At 44.9% G+C, this 22,923-nt stretch overlaps 1 protein-coding gene across 8 annotated transcripts in view; it reads right to left on the bottom strand.

Annotated features, from left to right (window-relative positions):
- Positions 1 to 330: 330 nt before the first annotated feature.
- PAQR8 (progestin and adipoQ receptor family member 8) overlaps positions 331 to 22,923 on the bottom strand; it is a 38,489-nt gene continuing 15,896 nt past the window's right edge. For 6 of the 8 annotated variants that reach the window (XM_049716340.1, XM_004285607.4, XM_049716337.1 and 3 more), the window contains one exon: positions 331 to 6,849. In XM_049716340.1, the coding sequence (XP_049572297.1) occupies positions 5,766 to 6,849 (1,084 nt within the window). In that variant the 3' untranslated portion in view covers positions 331 to 5,765. Of the gene's footprint in view, positions 6,850 to 18,316; positions 18,347 to 22,923 lie in introns of all 8 variants that reach the window. The other 2 variants (XM_049716338.1, XM_049716342.1) reach the window with 1 other exon arrangement.

Raw genomic sequence — 22,923 nt, 5'->3', positions numbered from 1 at the left:
CTGGGGCACGAACCCGCGTCCCCTGCATTAGCAGGCGGACTCCCAACCACTGTGCCACCAGGGAAGCCCCCAGAGAAACATTTTTAAAGTCATTGTCACTTGTCAGAATCCCTGGGAGAGCCAATCGTTTGAAGAATTGACAATCCCAGTGAAAGAGCAGAGGGCAGGGTTGTATCATCTTGGCGAGATTATCAATACTTGGTTTCTCTTCCCAGGATTCAAAGGTATTTTCAAGAAGCCATGACCGGAGAGTGAGATTTGACTTTAAAATCTAGGCCACTGAGGGCCTACAGCCAATGGAACTTTCTGGCTTCTGAGGAGACCATGAGATGCAGAGAATGCTTTATTTGATATCCAAGGACATCCACGATGTACTTCTTAACCCCCAAAGAAGTGGTATGACCCTGGCTATTCATGAGGTATTTAGGAACAAAAGTTAAAATGAGATTAGGTAAAGTACACACAATACGTTAAAAAGTGCTTTACACACTGCAAAGAGCTCTGCAAATATTTGGTGTTGATGTTTCGATTTAGCTGACCCCTGAATTTATCTGAAGGAAAAAGGACTTTGAGTTTAAACATTCCTAGTTGTGTGACTTTGAAGCAATCATTCTACTTTCTCAGTGTGTTTGCCGGTTTAATGGAGCTCTTTTTGGTTTTACCTCACATGACTCTTTAGGAAAGCAAATGGTTGTGGAAATGTTTGGGGAAGCACAGTGCTCTATATAACCTGAGCTGTTATTCTGGAGCCTTTGAATTGGCCAAGGCCTCCTAGAGTCTAAAATACAGTGCATAATTTCCTACGAGAATCATGTTGGTAAGAAGTGCGCTTACCTTATATAAATATGCTCCCAAAGTTAATATCTAAATGAATTTTCTCTTTAATGCAATGATTTTCCTTCTATATTAAATATTTCTAAAAAAATTCCATAAGGGATAAGGTGGATTTTTTTTTTCCCCAAAGGAGGCAGCCAGGGTGTAGCATGCTGTTTCCAACTTACCAAATCAGGAACTTGCACTCAGGTTGGAACCCTACATCCCTTTCCCTAAAGGATGGGCTTTATGGGAAGTCTATACAACCTGTGGAAATATAGGGCTTCTCTCTGTGTCTGGCTGTGTCAAGGATTCCCCAGGACTGGATTAAATCAAATAGAGGGCAGGAAGATGGGCTGGGGAGGCAGCAGGAGTATCAAGAAAGGTTGAGGTGACTCTAAGGTGACAGCCTTGCTGGAGTGGGAAGTGTTTCCAGCCTCTGGAGGGGAAAGGAGAGAGCTCAATGCTTTAGAAAAGGGGCTGGCCCAAAGCAGGTCCCAGCCTCCCGTGGGTTTGGCAGGCCATCTGACCCTCAGGCTGTGACTGGAACCAAGTCCTGGAGTGGGGCCCCCGTCATGGCCCAAGGTGGGAAGACACTGGTCCTCCGTTAGCATGGAGGGTCCCAGTTTTTTACCCTCACTATGCTATCTCCAGAGCCAACATGGAGTCTGCCACCAAGAGATGCTCATAATCAGTAACTGAATCAGTAACTGAAAAGTGGTTAAACTATTAGCAGTGACAACAGAAGTATTTGCAAACTGCCCAGGGTCCCTGCTGGTGATAAAAAGCATTTGAGCGAGAGGGGTATCCATAATTCTATCAGTGAAACCTCTAGCCAGAGAATGCTGTTTTCTTCCTGTTATGGTGATAGTGGAATCACCTTTTCCACAGTTATTTAAATCTAATAGTTAAGGCCACAGAATCCTTTGGTTGACAGGTGCCACATTTCACAACCATAGTACCTGTTATGGTATAACAATAGTATAGTTCATAATTTTTAGGTTTCAAAAAATACAGTCTATCAATTCAAAAGTTTGGAAGATTTAACACTATTGTCCATGAGATTAAAATATTTATTCAATTAGACTGAAAATCCTTAGAGAAATCAACTCCATAGCTTTTGGGGAGGGGGCCCAATTTGATCTACTCACAAGTGGGGATTTGGGGGAGGGGGAGAATATTTGGGGATTTGGGGTACGGAGATTTTTTTCAAAGCTTTTATACTTTCCTACTTCTAGGTGGCTATGAAGTGTCCTGATCTCCTTCTGGTAACGTTTGTCTAGATAAAACCTTTTTTTAAGATAGGCCTTGTCAAAGACACAAGGTAGCTGTTGAGAGTACAATAATGCATTTACAAAATCTGTTAAATGGTCATTTGTGTAAGTAGATTTATATAAACAGAAAATAGTTCTATTTTTTCTTTGCCAAGCAATCGAGCAAAACCCGAGGAACAACAAAATGAGGCGGAGGCCTTGGGGACGATGGCCATGCCTTCTCTGAGTAAGACATAAGCACCACCTGGAGGGCCCATTTGAAACTACAGCGTGGCAACTGAAGAACCTAATGTTTTCAAGCATCAGGGTACGACTGGTGAACAGGTGGGCAACAGAGGCAGGAAAGAACTACCTCCATTCCATGGCTTGAGCGCCTACTATTTCAAGCTTCCAGTAGAGGACTGAGAATAGTGTTACTGAGTGAGGTACTTTCAGCCAAGGTGGGAGATGAAACCCTAACATCTGAAGAGTATTAACATTAGCTCCCTAGTAAATATAGGTCAGGAAGTGCTTGCAAGAGGGAAACAAACAGGCAAATAGGTCCCCAGTTCGCTGCATCCTGTTATTCCCTCTCTCTACCCTGAGTAGGGGGCCACATACAATAAGCATTGTATTCCCAAGATGTAAATGACTAATAGTTTAGTTTAGTTTTTTTCCCAGAGGCATTTACATTTTAATAGGTTGAAAGCCTTAGTAAAAAAGAGCAATGACAGCAGAATTTCCAATAGACGTCAACTTTTGGCTTTGGTGGAATAAGAAGAACCATCCCCTTTATCAAATACTTATTATTCCTTTTAAACAAACTAGGTCTCTTCCTTACTGATTCAATCGTTTGAATGAAAATGTTTTAAAAGGAGTATTTAACCCTTCAAGAGTCTGAGTATTTAAAAACGCCTGCATCTCCTGTTTCTCTATTTCTCATGAGATACTAGAATTTCTAATCAGATAGTAGTCCCTCAACTCAACACTTCTCAAATATCTCTGGTGAAATATTTTTTTTAAATTTCCAGTACTTGAGGGACCAATACTTGGGTAAATTAAAATCAAAATGTTATGAATTTTATGTTCATATCTAAGAGTTTAGTGTCTCTCTGTACATATCTTGTCACAGACCAATAAGTGTGCAGACTGGCACTGGGCTGCGGATGGCGTTGGAAGATCACTGCTATACCTTGTATTTTCTCCCTTAAAAAATACCTGCATTTGGCCTAAAGATCTCTGCCCACCATGGCCACCACGGTTACATGCAAGAGCTTGCCTTACATCTTCCTTCCAATTTTTAAAAGAAGATAGCCTCTGAATCCATAATTACAGACATTTCAGACACTTTCTCATCTCCATTTAAACTGACCCTCGGGCTTCCCTGGTGGCGCAGTGGTTGAGAGTCCGCCTGCCGATGCAGGGGGCACAGGTTCGTGCCCCGGTCCGGGAAGATTCCACATGCCGCGGAGCGGCTGGGCCCGTGAGCCATGGCCGCTGAGCCTGTGCGTCCGGAGCCTGTGCTCCGCAACGGGAGAGGCCACAACAGTGAGGGGCCCGCGTACCGCAAAAAAAAAAAAAACCAAAAAAAAAACTGACCCTCTACTTGCAGTGGTGTGTGACACAACTTTCCATTCCCTTGTTCATCAGTTCAACCGGTTTGGTGTTGCTCACTTTATTGGCGGTGAATTTGGCCTGGATGCCAGAAGCTCGTGTAAGACACTTGGGTAGCACAGAAGTTCGGGTATTTGAGGATTCCCAGGAGAAATCCATCTAGGAAAACAACATAACTGACAAGACATATGCTTGCTTTTTTTTTTTTTTTTTGGCCACCCCATGGCATGCAGGATCTTAGTTTCCCGGCCAGGGATCGAACCCGCACCCCCTGCAGTGGAAGCGGGGAGTCTTAACCACTGGACTGCCAGGGAAGTCCCGACGTACGCTTTCTTGATATAAAGATTACAGGAAAGGCTCAGTTGAATTTTTCCCTCCAAAATACAGGTTGAAAGAGTCTTCTGATGGATAAGCAATTCTGATATTCATAAGTTTTTTCATCCATGGTTTGGAAGGCAATTAATTCTTTTTTTCTTATCCCTATAACCCCAAACTGAAAATTCCACAAGGCCATGTATTAAGTGTATTAAGTTCGTACATTTCCATTTATAAGGCACAAACCCTACACATCTCTCAAGAGAAAGGAAGAAAACAAAGATATGAAGACAACAAAGTAATCTAGGAAGAGAGGAGGTTCATCAAACTGGAATGAAAACCCACCTCCCTTTTTAGTAAACAGACCTTATATTGATAGGAAATACAGCCTCTGGGGAGGGTTCCAATGCAGCCCCCTTCACTGGATCAGTGCAGAAGGCAGTCCTCAGGGGGGCTGCGTGGCCAGAACACATCAACTGTAAGCCTCCCTCACCCCATAGAAGCTGCTGGGCAGCTATGTCCTGAACAGAACATTCTGCCTACAGGGTGCCCAGTTCACCATCCTCACCCAAAGGAGCCTTCAGGGACCAATCCATGAATGCACACATGTGCCTGTCCTGGGGCTTGATTAATTTAAGCTGCTCTAAGCTGAGGTACAACTGCCTCCCCGAGGACCCTGAACCAGGGTAGTTATGCGGGTCCTTCGTGGGGCAGCATCTATTTAAGAGGCTGGACCTTGAGTTCCTCTTGAAATAATCAGATCCCTAGTGGGACTCTCAGAACCAATTCACTCTACCAGGGGCTTTTTGAACATGCTGGTCAAAATCTGGAGAAGATGCTCTGGAGAAAGCTCCAGATCTTCTGGCATGTAAGGCAGCCCTAACAGATCTCAAGTAATCCTGCAATGCACAGGTATAAACCAGAAGGGTCCCATGACACCAAACGGTATCCACGCTTGCTGGCTGGACCTCCTGATGGCTCTTGGCACTATATTTTCTACTACCGTTTCCATTAGTATTATATGAGAGTAAGTTTCCTGAATGTCCACATGGATCCAAGCATTTCCTGGAAGTATGACTGCTTCATCGTCCTCTCTATCATCATGCAAGGTACAGATGGGAGTGAACAGCACTTGGGAGAAAACAGCCAGGCAGACATCATCCTGAGAAAAGGGTCGGTGCTAGAGTGGGCCAGAGAAGGGACCAGAAGTGAGACGAACCGAGTAATTCACGAGGTCTGAGGGTTTTACAGAATCTTCTTGAAGATTCTGACTTCTCCACCCAGGACGATCTGAAATCCAAATGAAATCGGGTCCTTGGGTCAAGGTACCCAATTACCAAAGACCAGCATCACAGAAGAATGCTCATTTCAATACAGTGTGGTCCAGCCACCTCCTAACTTCTCCAGTCCAGTTGGATTATCCCTTTACACCAGGCCTTGCCCCTGGCGGCCACAGTCGGAATTCTACTAAATTTTCAGGCATGAAGATGGTTCTTAATTCAGTGTCCGATGAATCTTAGCCAAGGTCCCTTCCCGTCCTGTGTCTCGTAAGGCTACAGCCCAGAGGATAAAGGGATACTTCCATTCACAACAATAACAGCAAAACTCTTGGACCCTTTGGCTTCCTAAGGCCATAGCCACAGCCACCCTTGGAAATATGTACTCATTTAAAAGCCTGCTCTAAAAAACAAAAAGTCAACTCCTACTGCTGATTCAAGTTTTCCCCAAATCATATCAGGCCAACTCCACACCGCACCCCACCTGCCGGCCTCAAGAATCTTTCTTGGTCAGTCTGGCCTTGATTTTTTGCCTCAAGAAGGCTGCAGTGGCTGCACTGCAGGTGACCAAGAAGAAGAAGGAGAGGCAGGCCATGTAGATGGACAGGGGGCTGTGGCGTTGCAGGAAGATCTCCTGTCGCCCCCTGTAGTCTAGGAGGATGGCCTCCAGCTGGGACAGTGTGCAGACAGACAGAAAGGCGTGGAAGATCTGATGCCCGTGGCCCACGATGTCACAGGAACCCGGGAAGTACTTCTCCGGAACCGGGCAGGAGAAGAAGTAGGCACTGACCAGGAAGAAGACAATCTGCAGGGAGTGGTACCAGACCGCCTGCTCTTGGCAGCCAGACAGGTGGCACAGAACCACGCGATGTGCCACGGGGCTGATGTCCAGGATGAAGGCCAGCCCCGCCGGCACCACCTGACAGATCTTCCTCATGACTGGGTAAGGCCTGCGGTACCGGTACTTAGCGTAGCAGCAGCCGGCGCAAGATAGCCAGCCACAGAAGGCGGCTGCGGGCAGGAAGAAAAGCCAGAAGTGCTCGTACCAGGCCTGGTCGGAGGTGTAGAAGAAGTGGACCAGGGCACTGCCGTACTGGTAAACGCTCACGCCCACGTAGTCCACAAAGTAGAAGGTGTAGTGGGAGAGCTCAGACTTGGACTGCAGCAGGTGGGCCAGGAGGCTGAAGGTCAGGTAAGTGATGGAGGACAGGACGTAGAGGAGCAGGGGCAGGGCGTGGGCAGAGGTCCACGGCAGGCCCTCGGCCTCCACAAAGGCCCAGAACCGCAAGAGGACGGCCAGAGCTGCCAGCAAGTGGGTCCAGACGTTGACCACCTCGTTGTGTTTCTGGAAGAGGCTGAAGAAGTAGTAACGCCACTCGTGGCCGGTGGGGCGGTACCCAGCATGGATGTAGGGCTCCCGGAAGAGCTGGGGCACGTCGGTCTCCAGGACGGTGCCAGGCATCTTGGGCAGCCCATCCTCCAAAATCTTGGGCAGGCGGCGCAGATGCTGTCCACTCACGGACAGGGTGCTCAGACGCTCCAGGATGGCAGTCGTCATGGCTACACGGGGATGCAACCTACAGGAAACAGAGTAAAATGGGCAAAGATGCGGTGAGGGGCTGCTGAGCAAAGACAGCAAGGGAACTATGGGTTTGCTAGTGCAGCTGGGGAGGCGGGACTGCAGACAACTTCTTTGAGCCTCCTTTTCTTTTTTTCGTATGTAGAATAATAGAGTTGGACCAAGATCGCTTACTGCTCTGACATTCTGACTTTGTCTCTACTGCTCACTACAGAGTGAGGCAAAGTCACATCTTGTAAAATGGGAATGTCAGCCATCCCATTTTAATGACATCTAGAAGGTAAGTGAGGGTACCTTTAAAGCTTTCGAGTTTGCTAGATGACATTAAAATGTAACCCTCAGGCCTTCCCTGGTGGCACAGTGGCTAAGAATCCGCCTGCCAATGCAGGGGACACGGGATCAATCCCTGGTATGGGAAGATCCCACGTGCTGCAAAGCAACTAAGCCCATACGCCACAACTACTGAGCCTGCGGTCCAGGGCACATGAGCCACAACTACTGAGCCCACGTGCCACAACTACTGAAACCCATGTGCCTAGAGCCCATGCTCTGCAACAAGAGAAGCCACTGCAATAAGAAGCCTGCACACCACAATGAAAGAGTAGCCCCCGCTCGCCGCAAGTAGAGAAAGCCTGTGCGCAGCAATGAAGAACCGACATGGCCAAAAATAAATAAATAAATAAATTATTTTTAAAAAATCACAGTGGGGCTTCCCTGGTGGTGCAGTGGTTGAGAATCTGCCTGCCAATGCAGGGGACACGGGTTCGAGCCCTGGTCTGGGAGGATCCCACATGCCGCGGAGCAACTAGGCCCGTGTGCCACAACTACTGAGCCTGCGCGTCTGGAGCCTGTGCTCCGCAACAAGAGAGGCCGCGATAGTGAGAGGCCCGTGCACCGCGATGAAGAGTGGCCCCAGCTTGCCACAACTAGAGAAAGCCCTCGCACAGAAACGAAGACCCAACACAGCAAAAATAAATAAATTAATTAATAAACTCCTACCACCAACGTAAAAAAAAAAATCACAGTGAGCTACCAACAGAAACTCACTAAAAATCGCTCAAATAAAAAAAAATGTAATCATCAGACAGGCTCTATCAGTACAAGTTTTTTTTTTTTTAAGGAATGGTATAGCAAGAGACACTGTTCCATTTTATTTATAACAGTAAGAAATTGGAAAGAACTTCCTTGTCTAACAATAGGAAACTGGTTTTAAAAAATCATAGAACCATAATTTAAGCCGTAAAACAGAATTGTGAGCAAACAATAGAAATATGCTGTGAATGTATTTAATGACATGAAAAGATCTAGCTGTATATTCATTGTCTATTATCCCAATGTCTTCCTAGTGGAATCTAGTAGTTTTCTCTTCAAATCTCCTATACTTCTTCATCCATCCTCGCTCAGCCTAACCTTCTTCCTATTTTATTGAGAAAATGCAATCAATCAGAAGAGACTTCTGCAATCTACTACCACAACATTTACCCACCAGCCAGCATTTCTGTCACATATGCTCCTCCCCTGTTTCAATGGCTGGAACCATCTTGGTGAAGACCAACCCTTCACTTAGACATCATATTCTGTCCCTCGGCGCCATCCATTGTAGAGTTGCACATCATTGTAATGACACAAGAGGGCGCTTTAAATGAGGGATCTTGTAAACCACTCCAAATCAAGTCTCAAATAGTCTTGAACTGGCAAAGACAAAAGCACTCTTCATCCATACAAAGCTTTTTTATGTATTTTATTTAGTACGAAGTATTATATCGAAATACAAAAATTATCAATGTTGATATTAGTAATGAGAGCCTACATTTCTTGAGCACCTAGTCTTAAATTACCCACTAATTTCACTGGGAACTTGAAAATCTGAGATAAGCAATAGTTACTTGAACCTCAAGGTCAAATGAGTCATCAATCAGGTTGGTAAAAACCAAGGCATATTCTGAGAAATCTTTTTTTTATAATTAATTAATTAATCTTTGGCTGTGTTGGGTCTTCGTTGCTGCACGCAGGCTTTCTCTAGTTGTGGCGAGCGGGGGCTACTCTTCGTTGTGGTGCATGGGCTTCTCATTGCAGTGGCTGCTCTTGTTGCGGAGCACGGGCTCTAGGTATTCAGGCTTCAGTAGTTGTGGCACACGGGCTCAGTAGTTGTGGCTCATGGGCTCTGGAGCGCAGGCTCAGTAGTTGTGGTGCACGGGCTTAGTTGTTCCACTGCATGTGGGATCTTCCCGGACCAGGGCTCAAACCTGTGTCCCCCGCATTGGCAGGTGGATTCCTAACCACTGTGCCACCAGGAAAGCCCTATCCTGAGAAATCTTAAGAGCTGAACAAAATTAACATGTAGCCTAAATTTAATGAAATCTAATTGCAAAGACTGTGTGTGTATTTTTTTTTTTAATTATGCTCTGGAAAGCAAGTGGTTTTGGACTTGCCTCTCCTGAGAACCCAAATCTGTATGCAACAAATTTCAGCCCTCACAAATGTTTAACTTGGGCTTCCCTGGTGGCGCAGTGGTTGAGAATCCGCCAAGGACATGGCAGAAGTGTCTGTGTGAGAGGTACCAGAGGCAGAAAAGGGGGCCGATGGTGGAACCCTGGGGACAGACGCCACAGTTGACAGGGTGATGGAAGAAGAAAGCAAAGGCGGGACCACAGAGGGCGGTGTCACTTAAGCCAGGAGAGGAGGTACCGGTCTATATCATGAGTCCCCCGAGCTCAGGTGACATAAGGATTGAACAAGAAAAAACTCCAGGGATGGGGCTTCCCTGGTGGCGCAGTGGTTGAGAGTCCGCCTGCCGATGCAGGGGACACGGGTTCGTGCCCCGGTCTGGGAAGATCCCACATGCCGCGGAGCGGCCGGGCCCGTGAGCCATGGCCGCTGAGCCTGCGCGTCCGGAGCCTGTGCTCCGCAACGGGAGAGGCCACAGCAGTGAGAAGCCTGCGTACCGCAAAAACAAAACAAAACAAAAAAACCCTCCACGGATGAGAAACCTCCCCTCTTCCTTCTGCAACATCAAACCTAAACTCACGCCACCCGCCGCACTCACTTCCTCTGTCTTCCGCAGCGGCCCCTCTGCTCGTGGGTCCACAGAGGCCGTAGCATCCTGGGTCGTGTTCTGCCCCTTTCCTGGAAGGCCCGCCCCTCACCCCTTCACATGTGTAAGTCCTATCCTCCCAGGAGCAGCTCTGCTCCGTAGAGGCCTGTTTGTATTTCTCTCCACTTAACACTCCGTTACGTGCGGTCTGGTGGTGGCTGTTGATTCGTGAAGTTTGACTCTTCTTGTAAGCGGCTTGAGGTAGGTGGTCTTATTTTATTCTTCCTCTGTGGCCTTGGTAGCCTGGAATATTGTTGAGCAGACAGTCCTTGCTCTGAAAAAGCTCTATGGTTGATCCACATTCCTTTTTTTTTAATTATTAATTAATTTATTTACTTTTGGCTGTGTTGGGTCTTAGTTGCTGCACGCAGGCTTTCTCTTCAGCCAGGCCCTGTTATCATAGGATCCCCAAATACATGCCTCCAGCCAGATCTTTCCTGAGTTTGGATTCAAATATCCAGCAGCTCTGGTTTTGTCCAACTGAATATCCCACGGGCATTTCAAACTCAACCTCTTCAGCCTCCTCCTTCAGCCCAGACTTAACCTGTCCCTACCTCTGATCAGTCATGGAGGCCTGTTGATTTTATCTCAACGTTTCTGGAATCCACTTGTCCTTTCCATTTCTACCGCTCCCCCTTGATTTGGGCCTTCAAGATGAACTTGTGTTGATGAGGAAAACAGCGGTCTCATAACTGACCTTTCTTCCTCAAGAGATGGTTCCCCCACCTCATATCCCCAAACCCGCCCTCTAGTCTCCAAACCACTTCACGGTGATAGTTTAAAAGCGGAGACTGATCACTACTCCCCTCCCCAAAGTCCCTCAAGAGCGCACCATTGTTTACCACACAAACTCTCAGCCTGTGCAAACAGGCCCTTCTGTAGACCTCCTTCCCAGGTCCTGTTCCAGCCTCCTTTCCCAGAGCCCACACCCAGGCCACTTGGATGGCTTGGATCATAACACTGGGAGTTTTTCAAAGGTCCAACACTCTCTATCTCCCCTGTATGCTTCTGCACACAAGGGCGGCTCCAGCAACCCCAGCTCATCAACACTCTGCCCAGGCGCCAGCTCTGCCTGTGGGCTTTCCTAACCCCAGGCTGGATGAGGGTGCCCCACCTACCCTGGCCTTGCCTCCCCATCTCACTTCTCTCCTGGGGCCCTGACCCTTGGTGATGAGCTCACTTCCCACCACACCCGGCTGCTTTAAGGGCAGGGGCTGTGTGGCATGCAAGTTCCTATGTCTGAGATGATATGTGGCATATAAAATAATCATACACCTAATCATGATTTACTGAACAAATAGTTCTTTAGGCCCAGACGTATGGCACCAATTTCCTCCTCTTCTGCCAGGTTAAGGGAAAAAAAGAAATAATGGTTTGCAAGTTGGGAAGTCTGGCTGTTAATATTTGGTCTATACAATGAGCTATGTGGCCATGCCCAAGACATTCAGCTACTCAGGGTCATTTTCCTCATAAACAAGGGTGGGTGGGAGATGATTTCCTGTCTCTCTACCTCTCAGGAAATAAAGAGAGTGGATAATAATAAAATGGGCAGTGGCTGAATGATGCTTTGAAAAGGCAAACCATGCACATTAAAATACCAGCAATATTTGAACTAAAGAACAAAACAGAAGGGTTATAATTTAGTAATATATATATATTTTTTTCTACCTTATAATTGATTTTAATGCAATCTTTGAAAATTGAAAAGGAATTTAATGTTTTTGGTTACATTTCTGGGATTCTTCCAACTGCTTTATTAAGAGCTTTAATTAGATTTAGATTATAATGGGATTGGAATTAAAAGTTCTATTTCTTGAGTACAACAACATCTACACCATGAATTCAGTTAACATTCACAAGAAAGTGTTATAAAATGTTACATCATGCCTTGGACTATTTAGGGGTCCAATCTTAAAGTTTTATCTCAGGTCCTCCTTTAAAACTATTAATAATGCTAATAGTTTTACACCTAGAGTATGCCGTCTAAAAAAACTAAAAGCTCCATGTTTGCGAAACGGACATAGTTTGGTACTGATGACATTTTATCTGGAGGCCAAATAGAGGACCTCTATTTGGTGTTCCCTGATCTATTACAAGGGCCCTATGGGAACTGACCACAAACTTGGAATAGCTGATCCCCTGGAGAAGCCCTGGATGAGGAATTAGCAGTTCCAGCTCTACCACTGACTATGGGATTTTAGGCAAACCACTCAACTTCTCTACCCTTGTGTCTTTGTCCATAAAACTGAGGGTATCATCTCTATACGTTCTAATGCTAAGAAATTCTATAATTCATCTGGACTATGTTTTGCTTCGTGCTGAAGATCCAGCAGTGTGCTGAAGTCACCAACAAACAGATCCTGTGACATCACCTCGTGTCACGGCCTCATGCAGATGTCAGGAAGGTGGCCTGCTGGTTGCTGGACAGAGAACAAAAGAACAGCAATTTCCATCAAAGACGGCAGAGAAACTCTTCCAGAATCCACAGAAGCCCAGCCTCCCACAATGCTGCAAAGCCATAAATGGCTGAGAAGGAACAGAAGCCAAAATGCCAGCTTGATGCCCATTTATAAGGCCTGAAACCCTGCTGTGAGCAGCCTCTGGTCTGACCAGAGACAGAGGTGGACTTGCAGTGGCCTCAGACAACCCCAGGACCTCCTCAGTCATCCATCAAGTGAGAGGCTGCTGGGCCCACACTGATCTTTGCAGCCACATCTGCCAAGTATCATACCACTGTTTATAAAGTCATATTTTAAAGAGCGGCAGAATCCTATTATGAGCGGATACAATTTTAACATGGATTCAGATCCACCCACCGTTAATGCATATCCACTCCGTATTTAAGAAAACCTAAAACACAAACAGCATTTCAGCATCCAAAAATGGGAGATCTGATTTAATGATGATAAAATCTGTACAATAGAATACTACACACCCATTAAAAGAATTATGTAGATATATTACACTTATTGTTATAGAGAGATACGCAGGACATAAACGTGTGCTCCGTTTGTTTCTCACTGCAGTCTCCCCGACACTTAAAACAGTGACTGACCAGCACATAGTAGATGCTCAACAAAGATTTGCTGAATAAATACATGAATGAAAGACATTAGTACAAGGAAGAAGCAAATTAAAAGTATGCATCCCATTTTTGTAAAGATATACCTATGGCACAGAAAAAGTATGGAATTGCAAATAATCAAGACATTGATACAGATATTGCTAAGTGGTGGGATGATGGGAATTTTACTTTTCATCTGGGGTCGATATTATTGTTATAGTACTTTTGACGATGAATATTTACTACTTTTGTAAATGAAGTTACTGCTATTCAACAAATAGGAATATTTGACAGAAATCTGTAAAAACTGGTAAAACGATTAATTAGTACAGTTAATTAGTACATCCTCCCCCCACCTGCCAAAACACCCCAGCATTATAAAGGAATACATACTTATTTGTATGATTCTGTGGATTTTGAGCTCAACTAGTTAGCAGATCATGTAATAAAGTTATTGTCAGGAGTGTCAACTAGAGAAAAAACACACAACCTAAAAGTTGAGAATTATGTTTTATTCGGGGACCTTACTGAGGACTATAGGCCAGGAGTCAGCCTCTCACATACTCTGAGGATCTGCTCCAAAGAGGTGAGGGAGGAGCCTGGATATATAGGAGTTTCTGTTGGAAAAACAACAACATGTAGCAGAACATCGCAAGATCACTGCTAATCTCGAAAAACAGACATCTCAAGTTAATGATTTTAGTGCTTTTCTATGTATGGGCAGATGCAAGAGTCTGGGCTCATTGAAATTATTCCTCTGATATGCATCTTAACTATGTAGGGCCAGTATCCAGTTTCTCTCCACCCTGAATTCCCCTCAGGGCTCACCGCAGGGGCAGCTGCAGTGGATGAGGGCTTGATGGTGGACAACATTCACTGTTTACTGGAATGGCAGGCAACACTTTTTTGTCCGCAGGAGTAACCTAGCCATACTTGCCACCACGGAGGTAAGCTAATGGTCATGGGGCTGGGGGCGGGGGGGTTAAAGGGGAAAAAAATGTGTAACATCTGCTGGTAAAGCAGCAACCATGTTCTCTTAGCTTGGGAAAACCAGTATATGCAATATTGTCACAAGACTTTTCCCGCAGCGCACAAACCCAAACAGAGTTAAGAAGGGAGTCAATCCCCCACCTTGTGGGCACCTGGCGCGGCTGAACCCTGCCTATAAAAAAAGCGAGGCACACCTCTGTGCCAGTGTGCCAGGAACACATGTCACCTGGGCTCAGTGACCCCTCCACCTCTGAACCTCTTCCTCTGTGGCTCCACCTAACATGGACAGGAGAAAGAAAAGACAGCCTTATAATTTGCTGCTCTGCCCTGGCGATTTTTCTCTTTCTCCAGTTGGAACTCTCAGCTGGGATTCCTTGTATTTTCTTTTGTGTTACTTCCCATCCTTCCCACATCTCAGCTCACCTCCTCACTTGAGCAGGTACTATTTTCAAAACGCATCACTACAGACCCAGAATGCACCACCCACATGCAGTAAGGAGTATCTGTGTTTAATTCTAGCGGGAGAATTTGGAGGAGCTGGGAACAGTTTAGAATGCGTTGAGCAGTTTAAGGTCAACGGCCAGGCTGGCTGGTATGGTGATTCCTTTCCTTCAGAGACTGCTTGTTTGGGTAAAGGTAAGCTCTGATGTCAGAACGGCCTGTTAATTAAAGCCTGGGGACAGGAAGCCTCCCAGGACTTTCCACAAGAGTGTAACCACTGGCTTCATTCGGCATGGTCTGGCTTCAGCTATGCAGCCTCTCGCCTGTAGGAAGCTTCATCACCTATCAGCAAACCTGCTGGGACCCGGGCCAGCCCAGGTGAACTCCGAAGAGAGCCGCAGATTGCCATTGGCAGGAAATCAATATTGGAAATGTACTTTCCATAGAAGAATCTGATAACCAAGGAAAGCCGGGTTGGTGCGCTGTGTAAGGAGTTCGGCGTTTCCTAGCAATTCAACGTTAACCCCTTTGCAGCTAATGCTGTACACTCTCCTGGTGGTCCCAAGACCCCAGCTTTTTATTTGCTACCAAGAATCAAGCAGGTCGCTTCATTCTCAGTTTCCCTTTAGACAGCCTCAAGGCCTTAGTTCAATCCCACATTGGTCATGAAGTTTTCTCCAGGTCATCTTAATTTCTCTCCTCCCGGAGTGCTTACCTACCTACTCCACACGTTTCGGTTAGCAGAACGTCTGCACTTATGTGCTACTTCCCTGCTGTGTGTGCAGAGAGCCCTCCTGGGTTGCAAGCTCCCTGAGACAGAAACACGGACCTACCCCTCCTTTATTCCTCCTATCAGCAATTATCAGAGGAAAGGTGGCCCAGAATGTGTCAATGGATGATTGTTCAAAAACAGAGTGAAAGAAGACTCTCCTTTGGCCCTCTTTGCTTCTAAAGGTAAAACCGGTGAGATTTTAGACAAGGAACATGTTAGGAATTTTTCAACAGGAAACAACATCTGACTTGGATGTTGTTTATCTGGGTGTAGTTCATCCACTTGGGAGGTATCCATAACAATATTTAAATTGTTCACCGGATTTCCAATCACCAGATGACTTTTAGTCTATTTCCTCCTATCATTGGTACTTTTGTGCCCAAGAATGCCTAAGCAAAGATGCAGGGAAGGGAGGCCAGGCAGTAGAAAACTAAAGTAAAAGAACATTGAGGCAGAAGAAAACTAAAGTAAAAGAACATTGGAGCAGGAGTTAGGAGACCTAGTTTTTTATTCTCATTGCATAGAAAAAAGCAGAACAGACTGTCCTGGTTCCCTGAACAAGACACACACTTTGCATCGCCAAGTACCCCTCTATGCCTGGCAAACCCTGCTTCTCTCTCAAATCCAGGCTCAGCTATAACCTCCTCTGTGAAGTTTAGCAACAGACTCAAGCAGAATTAATCACAACCTGTTATACATCCCCTTAGCCTTATGATATAGCTGGTTGTACGTGTGCCTTCTTTACATTAAATTGTGAAATTCATTGAGTTGCACAAGGAAGTCACTCAAGGCATTAAAAAAATCTATGTTTGTGTTACTTAATTGTGAGAATAACTGAGGCATTTGACATTCCTCCTTCCTGATCACAATGCTCCTAATTTCCACCTGGACTATTTCCTCACACCAGTTCACACGCTCCAGGCTCCTCATAACCCCAGCCCTTCTGTCTTACTTCACCTGCTTCACCTGCCCCACTGCCATCCCAACGTGCCAGCCCCTTTGCTTCTACCCTGGAGCACTCCACGCCTGCCACCCAGCCCCACCCTGATGACATCGAATTTTTCTGTTTCCCTCACCAGTACTGTGTACGGCTATAAAAAGGCATCAAACATTATGAGACCATGTTGTATCCGTGCCTTTTAACCTCAACAAGACTTCACTTTATCCATCTGGAGATCCCATCAGCATCTTAAGCTTTGTGTGTTTAAAACCAAACTTTTGCTGGGACTTCCCTGGCAGTCCAGTGGTTAAGACTTCACACTTCTACTCTACTGCAGGGGGCGTTAGTTCCATCCCTGGTCAGGGAACTAAGATTCCACATGCCGAGTGGCACAGCCAAAAAAAATAATAAAAAGCAATCAAGGGCTTCCCTGGTGGCGCAGTGGTTGAGAGTCCGTCCGCCTGCCGATGCAGGGGACACGGGTTCGTGCCCCGGTCCAGGAAGATCCCACATGCCGTGGAGCGGCTGGGCCCATGAACCATGGCCACTGGGCCTGCGTGTCCGGAGCCTGTGCTCCGCAACGGGAGAGGCCACAACAGTGAGAGGCCCGCGTATCGCAAAAAAAAAAAAAAAAGCAATCAAAAAATCAAACCTCAGCTGTGCCTAGTTCTGTTACCAGTATGACCAATCTCCTAGTCACCAAGCCTTGAAATCAAAGTGAAATTTCTCCTTTTCCTCCTTCCCTCACATTCCAGTCATCAAATCCTGCCCCCTCCCTTTTTGTTTAAATTGCAGTATATTCCTTCTCTCACTCCCCTGCAGGCTGGTACACTGTCCCAGCTAAACCATGATGATAACCTCCTAAACGACCTCGCCTCCTCCAATCTCTGGCCACAGTTCCGTCTGATTTGATTCAGCTAAAGTTCAGCTCTGATGAGGATAATGCCCCAAAGCTGCCGGGAGCCCTCTCCTCTCTGCCAAGTAAAGCTCAAATCCCTGAGGCTGCCGTCAAACTCCTCCCTGCCCTGATCCACAGCCTTAACATTATCCACTGTCGATTTCATGAAGAACAAAACAGAGTGAAGAGAACAGAACATGTCAGGGTGCACCTCACACATTAAGGATAAGTACTGTCATGAAACTCCTGGTTCCTAAAATAAAACAGATCTCTTACTAAGGGTCACATTAAACTTCGAAAACCACTGATCTATATACCATTTACTGTTCCTAAACATGCCCTGTGACTTTCATTTTGAAATTACAAAATACTTCAAATATACAGAAAAGTATAAAGGATGATACGACAAACAATTGCTTGTCAAATCTTATGTCATATTTACTTCAGATTTTATTTTTTTAAAAGTTTTTTAAAGGTATTTAAAAAAAATTTATTTATTTTTGGCTGCATTGGGTCTTTGTTGCTGTGCATGGGCTTTCTCTAGTTGCGGTGAGCGGGGGCTACTCTTCGTTGCGGTGTGCGGGCTTCTCGTTGCGGTGGCTTCTCTTGTTGCAGAGCACGGGCCCTAGGCGCCTGGGGTTCAGGAGTTGTGGCTCGCGGGCTCTGGAATGCAGGCTCAGTAGTTGTGGGGCACGGGCTTAGTTGCTCCGCAGCATGTGGGATCTTCCCGGACCAGGGCTGGAACCCGTGTCCCCTGCATTGGCAGGTGGATTCTTAATCACTGTGCCACCAGGGAAGCCCTACTTCAGATTTTAAAATATATTCATGATCCAGAGAAAACTCTAATTCGAAAAGATACATGCACCCAGTGTTCATAGCATTACTATTCACAATAGCCAAGACATGGAAACAACCTAAATGTCTATCAACAGATGAATGGATAAAGAAGATGAGGTAAATATACAATGGAATATTACTCAGCCATAAAAAAGAATGAAATAATGCCATTTGCAGCAACATGGATGGATCTAGAGATGATCATACTAAGTGAGGTAAGCCAGAAAGACAAATACCATATATTACTTATATGTGGAATCTAAAATATGCTACAAATGAATTTATTTACAAAACAGAAACAGACTCCCAGACATAGAAACAAATGTACGGTTACCAAAGGGGAAAGGGGTGGGGGAGGAATAAATTAGGAGTTTGGGATTAGCCGACACAAACTACTATATATAAAATAGATAAGCAAAAAGGTCTTACTGTATAGCACAGGGAACTATAGTCAATATCCTGTAAATAAACCATAATGGAAAAGAATATGAAAAAGAATGTACATATATATATATATATATATATATATATATGAATCACTGCTGTTCACCAGAAACTAACATAACATTGTAAATCAACTATACATCAAGTAAAAAATATACATATGCATGTATATAAATATATGTGTGTACGTATATATGTGTATGTGTGTGTATATATATGTATGACTGTGCGTACGCATGCCTGTATGTATCATCTATGCCTATAACGCAGGTAACTGGGACCTAGCCTCCTATAATCACTCATTCCTTTCCTTCCTCCCCAGCAGCAGCCACTATACACTGAACCTGGTGTTTTTCATTTCCACTAATGTTTTCATGTGAAAACATTATGAGATTATAAAATTATATAACTACATGTAATGATATAATAAAAAATCATAAAATTAAAAATCCAGGGCTTCCCTGGTGGCGCAGTGGTTAAGAACCCGCCTGCCAATGCAGGGGACACGGGTTCGAGCCCTGGTCTGGGAAGATCCCACATGCCGCGGAGCAACTAAGCCCGTGCGCCACAACTACTGAGCCTGCGCTCTAGTGCCTGCGAGCCACAACTACTGCAGCCCATGCACCTAGAGCCCATGCTCCACAACAAGAGAAGCCACCACGATGAGAAGCCCGCACACTGCAACGAAGAGTAGCCCCCGCTCGCGGCAACTAGAGAAAAGCCCACGCACAGCAACGAAGACCCAATGCAGCCAAAAATAAATTAATTAATTTTTAAAATTAAAAATAAATAAATAAAAATAAAAATCCATAAACTATATATATTGTTTTGGATATTTTAACCTTTATATAAATTTTGCACCTAACCTCCTGCAGCCTTCTTTCTTTCATTTAATGTTTTGTGTTTTTTCCATATTAATTGCTACATGATTCTCTAATTGATTCATTTTCTCTGCTGAATATTTTCCAAATACCCCAATTTATTTGTCCATCCTCCTGTGGACAGACATGCAGGTTATTTCCTGTATTTGCTATGACAAACAAGGCTGCAGTGTGGTCTTCTTAGCTGCGGGTCTAGAAGGGGGATTCCCCTTCAGGTCTTAGGCCAGGCTGTTCCCTTTACCTGGAAAGGCCTCCTCCCTATCTCTACCTTAGAAAACCTCACCCATTCCTGAAGGCACCTCTCAGAGGGTGATTCCTCCACGCCTTCCAATCTACCCAAAGCAATATCCCTTCTCCTGCAACCTGCAAGTTTGTGTCACAAAATGATGTCATCACATATAACTTTGTCCTGTGGTTGTTTGGGTACTTCTATATCCCTAGCAGGCCTTACGGGCAAGCACTGTCTCATGTGGCATTAAATTCCCTCCCCGCAACTTAGAGCCTGGCACGTAGACTTGCCCAGAGTAGACCCTCAATGAATGAATGTGGAGTCCACTGAACTTTCCTTCCTCTTTTGCTACTAAGTACTGCTATCACCACGGAATGACTTATATCTAATGACAACAGTATATACCTAAAGGGTGCTACCTTCCCATGAATTATCATTTCACCACCAAGAGAAGCCTGTCTCTACCGTCCACACTCTGTGTTGGGAGAAAATGGATGTAGAGGGGGACACTCAGCTTGATAACCACCAAGGGCCAAATGCCTGTAGGCAGCTGCTTGTGCATAAAGATCAAGGAAAATATTCTTCCTCCTCTCTTCAAAGCTCCCAAGATACCACGTTTATGCCAAAAATTTTATAAGAATTTTGTTCAGGGAGTTCCCTGGTGGCCAAGTGGTTAGGATTCCGGGCTTTCATCGCCGTGACCTGGGTTCAACACCTGGTCGGGGAACAGAGATCTCACAAGCCGTGTGGCATAAAAATAATTTTGTTCAGAACTAAAATCAAACATTGGGCAGATAAGAGTGTTACCAAAACACGGGTCGGGGGGGTGAGGATGGGGCTAGTTTTGAGCTTGGTGCTGTGCTTCTTCAGTCAACCTATGCTCATTGCCATCAGCGTAGACAGGACTTAGAGAGGAAGTATGCTTCTCCTCCCTTCACCTCGCCCCTGCAACTTTAGCAATGATCGTGCAACTTTAGTCTGGGGAGAGAGTCACAAACAGCATGTGTGTTTTCAGTGGCTGCTGGTGTGGCTTCAGAATCCTCGCCTGGGGCCAGGATCGTGAAGGGGCAAAGGTGCCTGATACCTACAGATGTTCATCTCCCCTCCAAGTTCAGTGCCGTGGAGGTGGGGGCATGGTGACAGATTTCTTCCTGATTCCAAAGTAGAGATTCATGCTCATTGTACTTCTTTTTGATGGAAAAAAGATTAAAAAATGAGATGTGAAAAAAATCAATTCAAGAATCCACTGCTGCAAACCTCTTTCAATTTTTTTCATGAGTACAAAGCAGTGGCTTAAATGATGGTAAGTTGATACCTCTCTATACCAGCCTCATAAATTAGTAATGTAACATGTCCAGATCACAGGATTTTTCTAAGCAGCTCACCATTCCATGCCATATGACCTACCAGATAGAGAAAAACAGAAGTAAGTACTCTTGAGCTGCACTGCCTAGTTTTGCGTTGACAGAAAGCTCAGCTGAAGCCCTGAAAATCCTAGTCTTATGGAGTTTAAAACATGTATTGGAAATGGGCTAAACAACAACATGCAAACTTAGGTGTAATTAAAAAATCAAACTCCTGACTGTTGTTTCTAGGTTATGGAGTTTGACTGTAGAAAGGGCCAAGTATAAGAACAACCATTTCTCTTTACTGTAATATAACCTCAAGTCTCAGATGACATCTGATTATAATCTGTGCAAAGTGCTACCGGAGTGCCTGGATTGTTTTTCCAGTTGAGTTGAAATGCCCATGTCCACAGTTTCTGCGTCAGCTGCCCACCGCTCGTGAACTTTACAGATACACACCACGTGATCATTGCCCGGGCCTCGCCACACATCATCTGGGGGCCCTGGACGATCTAGACACCGACTGTAATCACAGCCGAGGGACAGACAACTCCTTCCAGGCCTTGCTCAAATCTCACCTTCTCAAGGAGGTGCAGACAAAAAATGTTGCCTGCCACTGCAGTAAACAATGAATGCTGCCCACCAGCAAGCTGTCAGTCACTGCAGCCGCCCCTACAGTGAGACTTGAGGGAAATTCAGGGGTGGAGAAAAACAGGATACTGGCCCTACAGAGTTGAGATGTACATCTACGGAATAATTTCAATGAGCCCAGACTCTTGTATCTTCCCATAGATAGAAAAACACTGAAATCATTAACTTGAGATGTCTGGTTTTTGTGACTAGCAGTGATCTTTTGATGTTCAACTACGTGTTTTGTTTTGTTTTGAGCAAAAACTCCCATATATCCTGGCTCCTGCCTTACCTCTTTAGAGCAGATCCTCAAAGCCGTCTGAGAGGCTATCTCCTGGGTTATAGTCAGCCCTCGGTGAGGCCCCTGAATAAAACTTAACTTGCAACTTTTAGGTTGTGCGTTTTTCTTCAGTCGAAAGGGGCCTCCCCACTTCCCTATTGATCTAATACTGCATTTGCACCCTCCCGAGCTCTCTAGAACCCCGATACTCTGCTTTACTCTTTTTTTGGTTTTCTATTGTACTTTTCACCTTGTGACCTAATGTATTATAGTCTTTCTCATATTTTTTAAAAAATTGTGGTACATACACCTAACATAAAATTTCCCATCTTAACCCTTTTTAGCTGTACAGTTCAGTAGTGTTAAGTACATTCACATTGTTGTGCAACCATCACCAACATCCATCTCCAGAACTCCCTTCATCTTGCAAAACTGAAATTCTATACCCAGTAAACAACAATTCTCCAATTCCCACTTCCTCCAGCTCCTGGCAAACATCCTTCTACTTTCTGTCTCTATGAATTTGACTACTGCAGGTACCTCATATAAGTGGAATCATACAGCATTTGTCTTTTTGTGTCTTATTTCACTTAGCATAACGTCCTCCAGGTTCACCAATGTTGTAGACCATGTGTCAGAATATCCTTCCTTTTTAAGGCTGAATAATATTCATTGTATGTATACACTATATGAATATGTATATACTCATCCACTGATGTACCTTTAGGGTGCTTCCACCTTTTAGACTATTGTGAATAACACTGCTATGAATGTAAGCGTGCAAGTATTTCTTTAAGATTGCTTTCAGTTCTTATGGGTATATACTCAGAAGTGGAATTGCTGGATCATTGGTAATTCTATTTTTTAAGTTTTTGAGGAACTGCCATACCATTTTCCACAGTGAGTGCACCATTTCACATTCTCACAATAGTGCAAAAGAGTTCCAACTTCTCTGCATCCTTGTCAACACTTGTTATTTTCTGGCTATTGACTGTAGCCACTCTAATGGGTATGAGGTTAATATATTATTTTTATTTATTAAGTTTATTGTCTGTCCTAGCCCTGCTGCTGGCCCAGAATATAAGCCCCATTAGCAGAGGTATTTTTGTCTGTTTGTTCACTTATGTATCCCCTGGTACCTAGAACATTACTTGGCTTATACAAAAAGTGCTCAGTAAATATTTATTGTAAGAATGAGTGAACAAATGGATGAATGAAAGAAAGAC

This window comes from Orcinus orca, chromosome 10, assembly GCF_937001465.1.
Source record: "Orcinus orca chromosome 10, mOrcOrc1.1, whole genome shotgun sequence".
Taxonomy (NCBI): domain Eukaryota; kingdom Metazoa; phylum Chordata; class Mammalia; order Artiodactyla; family Delphinidae; genus Orcinus; species Orcinus orca.
This window is presented reverse-complemented; position numbering and strand designations above follow the sequence as displayed.